At 39.3% G+C, this 11495-nt stretch overlaps 1 protein-coding gene across 1 annotated transcript; it reads left to right on the top strand.

Annotated features, from left to right (window-relative positions):
* The first annotated feature begins 1896 nt into the window (after positions 1-1896).
* LOC112567182 (protein AMN1 homolog) lies at positions 1897-10963 on the top strand. Its single transcript, XM_025243774.1, has 7 exons — positions 1897-1915; positions 3262-3394; positions 3679-3829; positions 5247-5464; positions 5578-5634; positions 8410-8521; positions 9697-10963. Exons 2-7 carry the CDS (start codon positions 3353-3355, stop codon positions 9774-9776), a joined length of 660 nt encoding a protein of 219 aa, XP_025099559.1. The 5' UTR covers positions 1897-1915; positions 3262-3352; the 3' UTR covers positions 9777-10963.
* The last annotated feature ends 532 nt before the right edge of the window (positions 10964-11495 follow it).

Below are 11495 nucleotides of genomic sequence, written 5' to 3'. Positions count from 1 at the left end.
CATGATCAATAATACAAATGAATCGAGAAATACTCAGACACTCATTTCCAAAAATACACGTCGTTATAACACATCAGCTCCCCTTTTTTCTCGCACATGTGATAACATGCATATATATCATATTCTTTCATGGGTATTTCCTAGAACATATCATACAGAATCTTCCTACATAAAAACCGTCCTAGAACATGTGATGTAAAACTTGTTACATATCCTTCCTTCTCCCCCTGCACACATGAAGACATAATATCACACACCGTACCTCACAGAGTCAACATTTCCCATCTTACAAATCTCGCCTCAGCAACATGCTATTTAACAGAATATATGACAATACACAAGCACAATCTTAGTTATGAGAAACATGTGAAAACCCTTCTCAATTACTGTCTTTCTATTATATCTCCATCTTATCTACTTGCTACACGTTGGAAAAATGTGGTATCTCCCCTGTACTAAAATCCACAATCATCCTTCGTATTTAAAACTCAGGGCACGTGAAAATCCATCCTCTCAAAACAGGGTCTTAGGCGTGTAACCACAGTAATATTTCCTATAAGCCTAACATTGACATCATTGTTCTCTACAAACCAGCTTAACATCGGCATCGCCACAAAAATGCTACACAAGGAGAATATTTTTTTTCCTTGAACGGGAAAGCCTCAGTCATCCTCCACATTGTAAACAAAAAGCATACAAAATTGTAGCAATCTCTTAGGCCATAGTCTTAGCAATCTAAAGACAAGATTATTTTCTACCAATCTGATTTAGGACAACCTCATGCTTCGGCTCACCCACACCATCTTTCACTTGAAGAAGAAAGAGGAAACGCATGGCAGGACTGGAAGTCTTGTAGGCATTCAAGTCTCGTGACCCCCATGAGAGTTGAAGGAAAAAGAATGTCTTATCAGAGATAAAAAACTAAAACTATAAACTATGTAAATACCCTATGAAAATAGAAAATACATGACATACCCTTAAATGTCTTGAATGTTACAACATAAAATATAAACAAACATGAAAAACTAAAGAAAAGTACTGAAGACAATATCATCAAAGCACTGATTCTAAATGCCACTAGCGAATGTCTTGATTTGCATATCTGACCAGAAGTTTCTCTAACCAATGTTACCTTGTTCATCAGCTAATGTCTTGGATGATTCACTTTCTGGTTAACTGGCAGCAGTGAATATTTATCAATGGCACTTTTTCTGACTTCATCACAACATGCACTGGCTCTCTCCAAGGCAGTGTTTTATCTCTGCTTTTATTTATTATGTAAACCAACAGCTGTTGCAGTAACCACAAAGGTCAACATCCTGTAAAATTCTCAGATGACACTGCACTGGTCTCCAGGTAGATATGGGCCAGAAGATACCCATGGCACAGCCTTGGTTGAATTTATTTGCCTAGTGCATTGACAGTTTCTTAGAATTAAATGTGATTCAGTCAGTCGATCATGACTTGACTGGCACCTGTCATTGAGGGGAGCACATGGATAGATATGGCAGCTGACAGGGCCCGCCATTCTTGCCTAATTTGGGCGTTAGTCAGCAGGTCCTGTACAGTCAACCAGTCCAGTCTTTAATGTTCATAAGCCAATTCTTTCTTTGGTCACTGTGGCCTTAGCTACTCTCCAAGGTGCCTTGGAGGATAGTCTTTGACACGCTGTCTTGCCTGGTCACATGGCCAGAGAAGACCATCTTACGTCGCTTGACTGTTGAAAGTAGAGGTGCCTAGTGTCCTATGAGTGTGGCCATCTTGTTTCGTACAAAGTTGTTGATTCTATGTTCTTTGTATGAGGTCCGCAGCAGCCTCCCCAGGCACTTGTTCAATTAAGAGCCTGGATTCTCTTTTTCAGTTTGGTGAGCAGAGTCCATGTGTCACATCTGTAGAGCAGCATTGGCACTACCAGGTATTTGAATAAAACCAAAGAGATTGTCTTTAATTTCCGTGAGAATTTTCAAGTCCCAATACTGTCATCCATGATGAGGAAGTTGGGTGGGAGGAATTGGTATTTTATGCCAAGCCAGCAACTAAGGTACGTTATATCACGGCAAGACAGCCAGCCGTATAAACAGATGTCACATGTAGAGAAAGAATAGTATGCCTGAGACGAGATCTGAACCCAAGACAACCAACCTTCATGCTGTATTGGTGAGATGATTAGGTGGAAATAGTCAATGCATTTAAGTGCCTGGGCACCATCTTTGAGAAGAGACCACTGGGATACTAACAGCTATTATGAAGAAGGCTTAACAGTACCTTTTTGTTCTCTGGAAAGCTGAACTCTTCCTCAATCTCCCAGAGATTTCATCAGCTGTTTTATAAATTCCTAGCGCATTCTCCTTCATGTTTTCACAATGGTTTACCAGTGAAGGACAAGAGCAGTTTAAATCAGGTTGTGTACACCTGCTCCAAAGTTATTGTGAAAACCCAGAATGACCTTCAATCTCAGTCACTGTTTGACAAGTAGACTTTTTGGGAATAAATTCTACATGGTGACAGGCATGTCCCATCATTAATGTTAATCAGACCACCACTTTTGTGTACCTGCGTGGTGGACCAACAGATTGAAGATGTCTTTCGTTGTCTCTGAAGGTTACTGTGTGTGAATGAATGTAGATCATATGTAGATATCAAGATCTCCTTCATGAATGTGAGTTCATACTTTTTAAATCACACATTATTATGATTACTATATGTGTAACCAACACATCAGTCTCTGATGGCTAAGTAGGGGTTGCTAGTCGTACAAGAAAACAGCAAAGATGGAATTTCTGCACACTGTAGTTTTTATTCAGTTTCACTCGACGGCTGGCCTGCCGTCTCTACACTCTCACTTCCAAATCCAAAAAGCCCCTCTCCACTGTAAAGCTACACTACTTATTCTGTCTACTACTGAATGTTCCAGAACCATTCACCCCCTTTCCCAGCCCACTAGGTGCCACTGGACACACCCATCTCACCCTTTTTCATTATTGTTTCCCCAAGTTCTCAGGCAACTTCACAACTTCAGGTGTAACAATTAATCGACCCAGTAGTTGCGGGTGGGAAACTCAAGTACACTACTAGAGTGCTACATATTCAAGCCTGAATCATGATTGTATCAGGTTCTGTTTGTTGGAGCAGATATGAATGTGTTATGGTACTGTTCATTGTTGTTTTGCTTCCATATAGAGCTGCTTCTAATTGTCCTCTAGAATAAATAAAGTTGGATCTTAAATGTCATCCAGTAATCCATAAAGTTTGATTCAACAGGTGCACAGAGGCCGTGATTACAACCCTACCATATCATGAGGGCAGTCTACATAACGCACCAATTACAGTTAAAGAAGCCTGTTTATATCTTATGAGCAAGAGAGGTCTCATAACTGATGACAACATTGACAAGGTGCAGCATAGAACAGCAGAACATAGTGAAATCTTTGCTAAATTGTTGCAATAATAAACAAACTTATTTAACTACTACATAGTTTCACATTAAAATACCTAGATAGATAACAGAATTGTTTACTTAATGTGCATTGGAAAACATTCTGTTCTTTGCTTTTTTAGATTCATGTTAGATTAATTGGGTCTGCCAGTGTAGCTCAGTCAGTGATCTTAATGTACAAGGGAGAATGTTTACATTATATGACGTGATAATTGTGTCTCAGCTGGTTTCATTCTGTTTAGGTACTGTTTGACAGACTGCAAGTTCTGGATTTATCAATGTGTCATGTGTCAGATGCTTGTCTTTTCAAACTCTCCAACTCAAGGCATAACTACCTGCGAAAAGTGGACCTGAACTCTGCAAAAGATTCTAATGAAAGCATTACTTCAGCAGGTATGTACATAACGTGGCAGGTAGAAAGAAGAGGGTGAGAGAGTTTCTAAGCAAATGCCTTTTGATATTTCACAAACCCTACGGTTGTTTCTCAAATCTAACTCAAGTGTGTGTTCATGCCACCATGTAAATTGTTAGACATAAATAGTGAAACGTATAATAGAAGTAAAACGTGTCCTTGCCAAAGACTGTGATGCGGGCTGCGCTAATGCTTACGTGATATATAGAGACTACATAATATGATTTGTACAAAGTCACCTTGCATATTAGCTATCTTTTGCTGAGTACAGTAGTTGCTATTTTAGACCTTAATTTCATTTTGAAGTGTAAACCAATATTTATCATCACCTCTGAGTATTAAAATCACCTTTTCACAATCCCATGCAGTTTCATCATTTTAAAATGCACGACATAAAACAGCAAGTGTAGCCATCTTGTCATATGCAGCATGCAGGGTGATCCTCATGGTTATGCTGTCTGTTCATAAGTTTTTTTGACATTTTGGAAGTGAACCCAGAAAAATGCAGTGTATACTTTTATTTTTGTCTCAGATTTGTTGGGGAGGGGGTCCGCAGTGTAAAATGCCGTTGCAGTGTTAGAAGGGGCTGTGGAAATGAACGTTATGACATTTGTATCATGCAAGCCTCATGACCATTTCTGTCTAGCAATAGTTTTATTGTGTTTTCTTGCAATCGGCGAATAATACAGTCTACTTTTGTCAAAGATGGAAGTGTAAGAAAAATGTGAATTTGTTGTGGGCTATTTTACCTATTGAAATTGTAGCAAGGACATTTATTCTTGAAGTCATATAGCATTCTTGAGGTAATTGTTGAGTTGTTTCATGATTTTTGGATTAATTAAAAGAGTCGTTTACATGTTTTGTGTGCTGTTGAGATGACATTGGTGAAATATTGAGTTTTAAAAATTAGTAGCTTGAACAGAGGTATTGGGTACAATCCTATTGAGCTATTGCAGACCTCTGACCGGCCCACCCGCTGGCCTGCCCGCCACTATATATACTATGTATACAGTATTGGGTAAAACTGAGTTAACTATATTAGTCCGGCCTTCTAAAACCATCCCAATTTCTCATGCGGCCCCTTGGGAAAATTAATTGCCCACCCCTGAGCTATTGGATATGATCCAGGGTAAGAGGATTGGATACTGGGGCATGGAGTTGTTGGCTAATAAATGTTTTTTTAATGCACGTGTTCAAGCCTGCTAAAGTCACATGACCAAATCTGAAGTTCTGCCCAGTTTTGGTGCAGGTAATTGATTAAATGGAGTGTTGATTATTGGTTCCCCTATAACAAATTTTTAATGGCCTATACTTACTACATATGTGGCTGCAGAGGGGTGTCCATGTCATGATACTGTGTACCTTTTGTCTCACATGTCTGCTTAAACTCTGTATCAGGTCTGACCAGTCTGTCCAGAGCATGTCCAAATCTGCAGATTCTATACCTTAGGCGCTGCATCAACATCACAGATTCAGGCGTCATCAGCATTTCTGAGAACTGTCCATTTTTGGTTGAGCTCAACATAGGTGGCTGTCCTCGCATCACTGATGCAACTCTTATATCCCTTGGGCAGAACTGTAGATATCTGAGATCCTTCAACTTCTCCAAATCAGAAGTGAGGCATCACATTTATTTTTGTTCACTATTATTTTTGTTATTATCTATATTTGTTATAAGAAAAGTTGCTTCTCATTTCTGAGGTTTTCTATAAATGATTGGCTTTTTCAGGTAACGGATTGTGGTGTGCTCAGTCTGGTCAGTGGTACTTGTGCTACATGTTTAAAGGTAGGCATTGATACATTGTAGTAGGATTATCAACATTTTTTTAGCACATATCATTGTGCAACTATTTAGGCTTACAGAATGAGAGAGTGATATGTTCCTTTGCCTGGCTAGAGGGCGGCTGCTCTCCCTTTTTATATTTGCCCTTTGATCTGCGTAAAGTTTTGTGTCTAATGTTTATCAGTAATCTGTTATGATATTTACTACGTTCCTAGATGGATTTCCGTGTCACCATCACTTTTCATCTTCTCCTGTGACATTTATTTCTTCTGTTAGATCTGCACCATCTTGTCATTACTTAGATTTTTAGATCTATGCATTGGCAGTGTTGACTTCAAACTGATTACCTTCCTCTAGCTTCAGAAAGTTTTGATATTACAGCGAGCTTTGTGCGCAGTACAGGCCAGTCTGCAATGACTGACATCATATATCTTCAGGAAGCTTATGTTGCCAGGCCGCTCAGGCAAATCTGACTGATGCTGATGTGGAAAAAGGCCAACTTGTTTTTGAAGCCTTTGACCTGACTACTGTACTTTGTCTTTCTTAAAACTAGAAGCTGGTAAAGTTTATAGATCCAAGAGTGACAATTAAGAGGCTAAAGACAGACAAAAGTTATGTCAGACAAATTAGTAACAAAGCATTGTGCTTGTTTCAAATCTCAACTGTCCGATTCTCCACCAGCAAGTAAGCCGTACATCATTTCCTCACCATTGGTAGAAAACACAGCCAAGGTCACTCTCAACATCAGTGAGTCATCATCATCAGAGGTGGTCATCATGCAGTTTAACAGTGTTGCCTATATCTGTCATGCAGCTATATACTATGATAGGAAAAGGTCACAAATATACAATCCACAGTGCATCTAGCTCAGCACTTGCCAGCAGGACTGCAGTGGCTGCATGTTAAACGGATTGATCTAGAAAACTTATATCAAGAGTTCTCTTATGTACAGAAAGAAGTTCTATTAACCAAACAGTTGCAACATGAGACTATTCTCACACATTATTTTGTCCACTTGTAGCATCATCCATTACTTGAAGTGTGGACAGTCATGCCTGTTATGGACTATGGTTCTTGCTATGACCTGCTGCATGCCTATTTCACAGCAAGACTGCCAGAACTAGCAGTCAGATATATCTTGCGGGATGTACTGCATGCTCTGGAATACTTGCATAGCAGAGGTGTCTTACCTTCCACCGACAGTGAGAGGAGAGGGATCAGATGGACCATGACTATGACAGCAACAGCAATGCTGGAAGACTTGGACTTTGCTGATGACATTGGCCTGTTGTCGCATCGATACCAAGACATGCAGGAAAAAACAAATGCCTTCTCAGAAACAACTGGATACTTTGGCTTGAAGGTCAGCCCAGAGAAAACGAAAAGTATTAGAGTGAACGCCAGAGTCCAAGACAGCATCAAACTAAATGGAGAAGAGATTGAGGAAGTTGACAGTTTCAGCTATCTTGAGTCCAAAATGTCAAACACCGGGAGTGCGGAGGTGGAGATTCGAGCCCGACTCACTCAGGAGCACATGGAAGGCAAAAAACATCAGTCAGAAGATCAAGCTGAGAATTTTCAAGTCAAATGTGATCAGCACCCTCCTTTATGGATTAGAATCATGGAAGACGACCAAAACCATCAGTAACAAGCTTGACGTCTTTCAAAACAGATGCCTCAGGCGCATACTTAACATCTTTTGGCCAAACACCATCACCAACGAAGAACTCCACCGAAGAACTGAAACCGAGTCCATCACCACGCAGGTTCAAGAAAGGTGTTGGCGATGGATTGGACATGTGCTCCACCAGCAGACAGCAGACATCTCCAGAGTCGATAGACTACGATGGACTCCTGACGGCCGAAGAAAACGAGACCGCCCAAAGGAAACTTGGAGAAGAACAGTGGATAGGGAGATGAAAGGAAAGGGCTGGACATGGGGTCACCTAGAGCGGGTTTCAGCCGATCGACATCGGTGGCGGACTCTGGTTGAGGCTTTATGTGCAACCTGATGCACGAAGAAGATTAGATTAGATAGAGGTGTCTTACACAGGGGCGTGAAGTGTTTTAATATCAGGTACCTGACTACCTTTAATATCAGGTCTCACTGGCCTCCACAATCATAGGGGGTTGTCGCCTGCAAACAGTCTATAACTAACTCCAACATGCTGTTGATAGCCACCAGTGGTGCAGTCCACAAATTCTTGAACAAATGAATCTGGCTGGATACAATACTAAATCTGACAAGTGCGGGCATCTTGGCCTGCAGGCTGGATGATGGACAAGCACCCTTTATAGCAGACCTGGGCAAAGGCCGGCCCGCGGGCCGTATCCGGCCCGCCTCCTGTCTCTGACCGGCCCGCCCGCTAGCCCGCCCGCCAGTATATATATATACAGTATTGGGTAAAACTGAGTTAACTATATTAGTCCGGCCCTCTAAAACCATCCCAATTTCTCATGCGGCCCCTTGGGAAAATTAATTGCCCACCTCTGCTTTATAGATATGCCTATTACTCAGATGCTGCTTGGTAAGATCAATGGAGCAAAACCTATGCTAGTTTACTCCATTGCCTGGGGACAGTTCCTTGTACTTGTTGATTCCAGAATCGACAACTGTATGCTGTAAGCATTTATCATTTATGTGCAGTGTTCTTTGTGTGAAGCACTTTGAGTTCACCTTAATGGTGGAGAAAGGTGCTATAAAAGTCATCATTATCATTATTACTTATCCAAGATAGGTGAATTACATATGTCTAAAGTTCTTCCAATTTCTTATAGGAAATCCATATGAATGGCTGTGCAAATTTGACTGATGAGTCTGTGGAGGCTGTGATTCAGTTCTGCCCACAAATCAGCATCTTACTTTTCCATGGGTGTCCCCATATCACTGGTATGTACAATTTTATAGTCTCTGCACATATGCTATGTAATATTCCATGCAAATCATTTCTTAGTGACACTGACAGAGTGGGGAAATATTTTTTTAAAATCTCATAATTTAAAGAAAGAAGTTGCAGATACATCAGAATTGTCTTTGCTGTCACATGATCCTTTTGTAGTAGTGCTGGCTTAAATCGAGAAGCATATTTATCTTGAAAAAAAAATGCTTGGAACATTGAGCCCATTTTTTTAAGAGATAGCTGCCATTACACTGATTGTTAATTTTCTGATAATTCCATAAAAACTTTATGTACTTATGGCTATACTGCTTTTGTTAGGAATCTCTTTCTGTGCACATAACACATTCAGTTTTACATACAAAGTATACACCATGATTTCAATAAACTGAAGCTCAATTTATAAAGATTCACAGCTAGTTCAGTTGAAATAATATCCACAAAGCCATGATCAGTGGTGCAAAATTTAATAATAAAAATCAGAAATGCAAAACTTTAATATAGCACTTTTAAAAAGCATGCAGAAAAGTAAATGTCATGGCTGTCATAAAAGTCAGCTGCAGTTATGTTCTGCCTGCCTATAAATAAAGCATATATGTATTATCTGTATACCTATCAACCTTTCCTGTCTATAAATAAACCCCATATGATTATCTGTGAGCCTACACACAGGTATTCACATGAACACAAATAAAATAAACTGATCACCAAAATAATTAAACATAACTAGTGTGCTGCAAGGGCAGGGCAGGGAAGCGCATGGATTGTAAACAAACAAAACAAATCTAAAATGAGATAATAGATAAGGGAGTTACAGTTGCCTGTAACAATGCTAATAGGAGAAAATGGTTGTTGGATGTTGGGAAACATGAAAAGGTGGTGGTAAACAAATTAAAATGACAGTGTGTAAACAGTGCTTGCAACATAAATTAAACTTCCATAATGTGTGAATAATGCACACAGTAAGGTGAAGACAGAAAGAAGTCAGTGTCAGAAGAATGACATCAGCAAATGTGCTTATGCCTGAGTGAGCACACCAAGGGTTATCATTTAGAGAGGGGATATTGGGGATGGGATGGAAGAGGTTGAGGGTGTTTATGTATGTATATGCATGTGAATAAGCATGAAATAAAATTTCTTGCTTGATTTTTAATTTTTCACCCTCCAGAACATGCCAGAAATGCACTTGAAGAGTTGATGAGGGCAGAATCCTCGGCAGTCAAGCAGATTACCTGGACAGTCTACTAAAAAGTTACTTAAACAATTTCATGATTACTTAAACGTGCTTAATCAGAATTTTACCTGTTGCGCTAATTTCTGTTATCCGTCCAATTTCTGTTTTAAAAGTGAGTTGTGCAGTTGTGAACAGGGAGCATTCACCATTAGGGTGAGGCTTATATTGTGTGTATATAATTATCATTCCAGTTTTACAAGTGACAAATGTTTAAGAAAACATTATTGCTATATGATGTGTTGGTTAAGTTTTCTATGGAATTTTTGGTAATGATATTTTTGTTCTTGCAAGTCTTACAAGCTGCAAGTGATTTTGACCATAACAGATTGTCAGGAGTGTTTATCACAGAATTTAGAAAAAGAATCTTCTGCAAGAAGAAAAGAGAGGCAAGAAAGAGTGAGAGGAAGAAGATGAAGGAAGAGATGGAGACAACTGTTTGTTTTTGGTCGTCTTCAGCCATCATCATTCTGTGACCAACACTGAGTGGCAACAAAGACATTTGAAAACACAAAATAGTCTTATCAATCAGTTTCTTCAGGGGTGATTAGTGTACTGCTGTTGACATCCTCAAAGTATCTCCCATGATTCATGACTGCTGCCAACTTAAAAGCACAGAAACATACTGGTTCTGTGCACCTCTATACCTTCTCCTAACTCTTCAAGTTCCAGAAAGGTAATTTTTGTCAAGATTGGTTGATGACTGGACATTTTTTTGTTTCTTCAGTGCAGTCAAGCAGTGGCAACCTTGTTTCAGTTAGCCCTTCTACATAGGTAATGCTGATGTACAATATTGTAGAACATTTCCTACTTTTGTTGTTGTTGTTGAGAGTCTTACTGCTGCAGCATTGAAAATGAATGATAAATAGTAGAAAATGGACATGGCAAGGTAATTGCTAACTGCTTAAACTCATGAGTTGTGTCTGTTTTAGTCGACATAAGGTAGAAATGTGTCAGTTTAGAGAATCTGCAGATCATTGTGTTTTGCATGGAGGCTTTAAACAAATGTGTCTTCTCCACCGCTGACTATGATAAATGTTTATGATCATTTATGCTGTTAGCGGCACTACATGACTTGCTGGCCACGTGTTCAATGCCAAGGTGGATCCACTGAATTGTTTATGTCTGTGTTTGCAAATTGTCTTATCAGCTGTCAAACTTTTTCTCTCATGTTTGTAATATTCTAATATGGTATACAAACTCAGTTTTGTTGTATGGTATATTGAAAGAATATTGGAGGAATGCAAGAACTGGTGAGTATTTCCCATCAGCTGTATAGTGATAGAAAGTAATGTGCCTTTTTGCCAAAAGTATTACTTTTGTTCCTTATTGTAAATAAGCTTTTTTAAATAAAGTATTGCACTAATGATATTTTATCATGTACATTTTCAATTACATATTATAGAATGGGGATGTTAATTTCTCTGCAAAATAACCAATAAATGTGGCAAAAATAAGAGAAAGTTCTTCCTGTTGATCATTTGCTTACATTTTAGATTTTTCATTTTTTCTTAATGAAGCAACTGGCATCTTGATATTAAAAAGCATTCACACATTAAAATTGCATATCATGATCATCATTTGTCCCTTAACTGGAACTGGTTGTTAGGTTTTCAGCAGATGACAAGGCCTGCCACTCACCAGTCCTGGGCGACAGTGAGCAGGTTCTACACTGAATGACCAGTCCATTCGCATTCACAAGCCTGTTATTTCTCTGGCTACTGCAGTGTTGACCA

Source organism: Pomacea canaliculata, linkage group LG6 (genome assembly GCF_003073045.1).
Source record: "Pomacea canaliculata isolate SZHN2017 linkage group LG6, ASM307304v1, whole genome shotgun sequence".
NCBI lineage: Eukaryota > Metazoa > Mollusca > Gastropoda > Architaenioglossa > Ampullariidae > Pomacea > Pomacea canaliculata.
This window is presented reverse-complemented; position numbering and strand designations above follow the sequence as displayed.

Excerpts from the sequence above, each read along its gene's own strand:
- LOC112567182 (XM_025243774.1), top strand. The coding sequence starts at position 3,353 with ATGAGCAAGAGAGGTCTCATAACTGATGACAACATTGACAAG. Across the intron at positions 5,635-8,409 it reads CTTGTGCTACATGTTTAAAG|GAAATCCATATGAATGGCTG; the intron begins GTAGGCATTGAT and ends AATTTCTTATAG. Across the intron at positions 8,522-9,696 it reads TGGGTGTCCCCATATCACTG|AACATGCCAGAAATGCACTT; the intron begins GTATGTACAATT and ends TTCACCCTCCAG.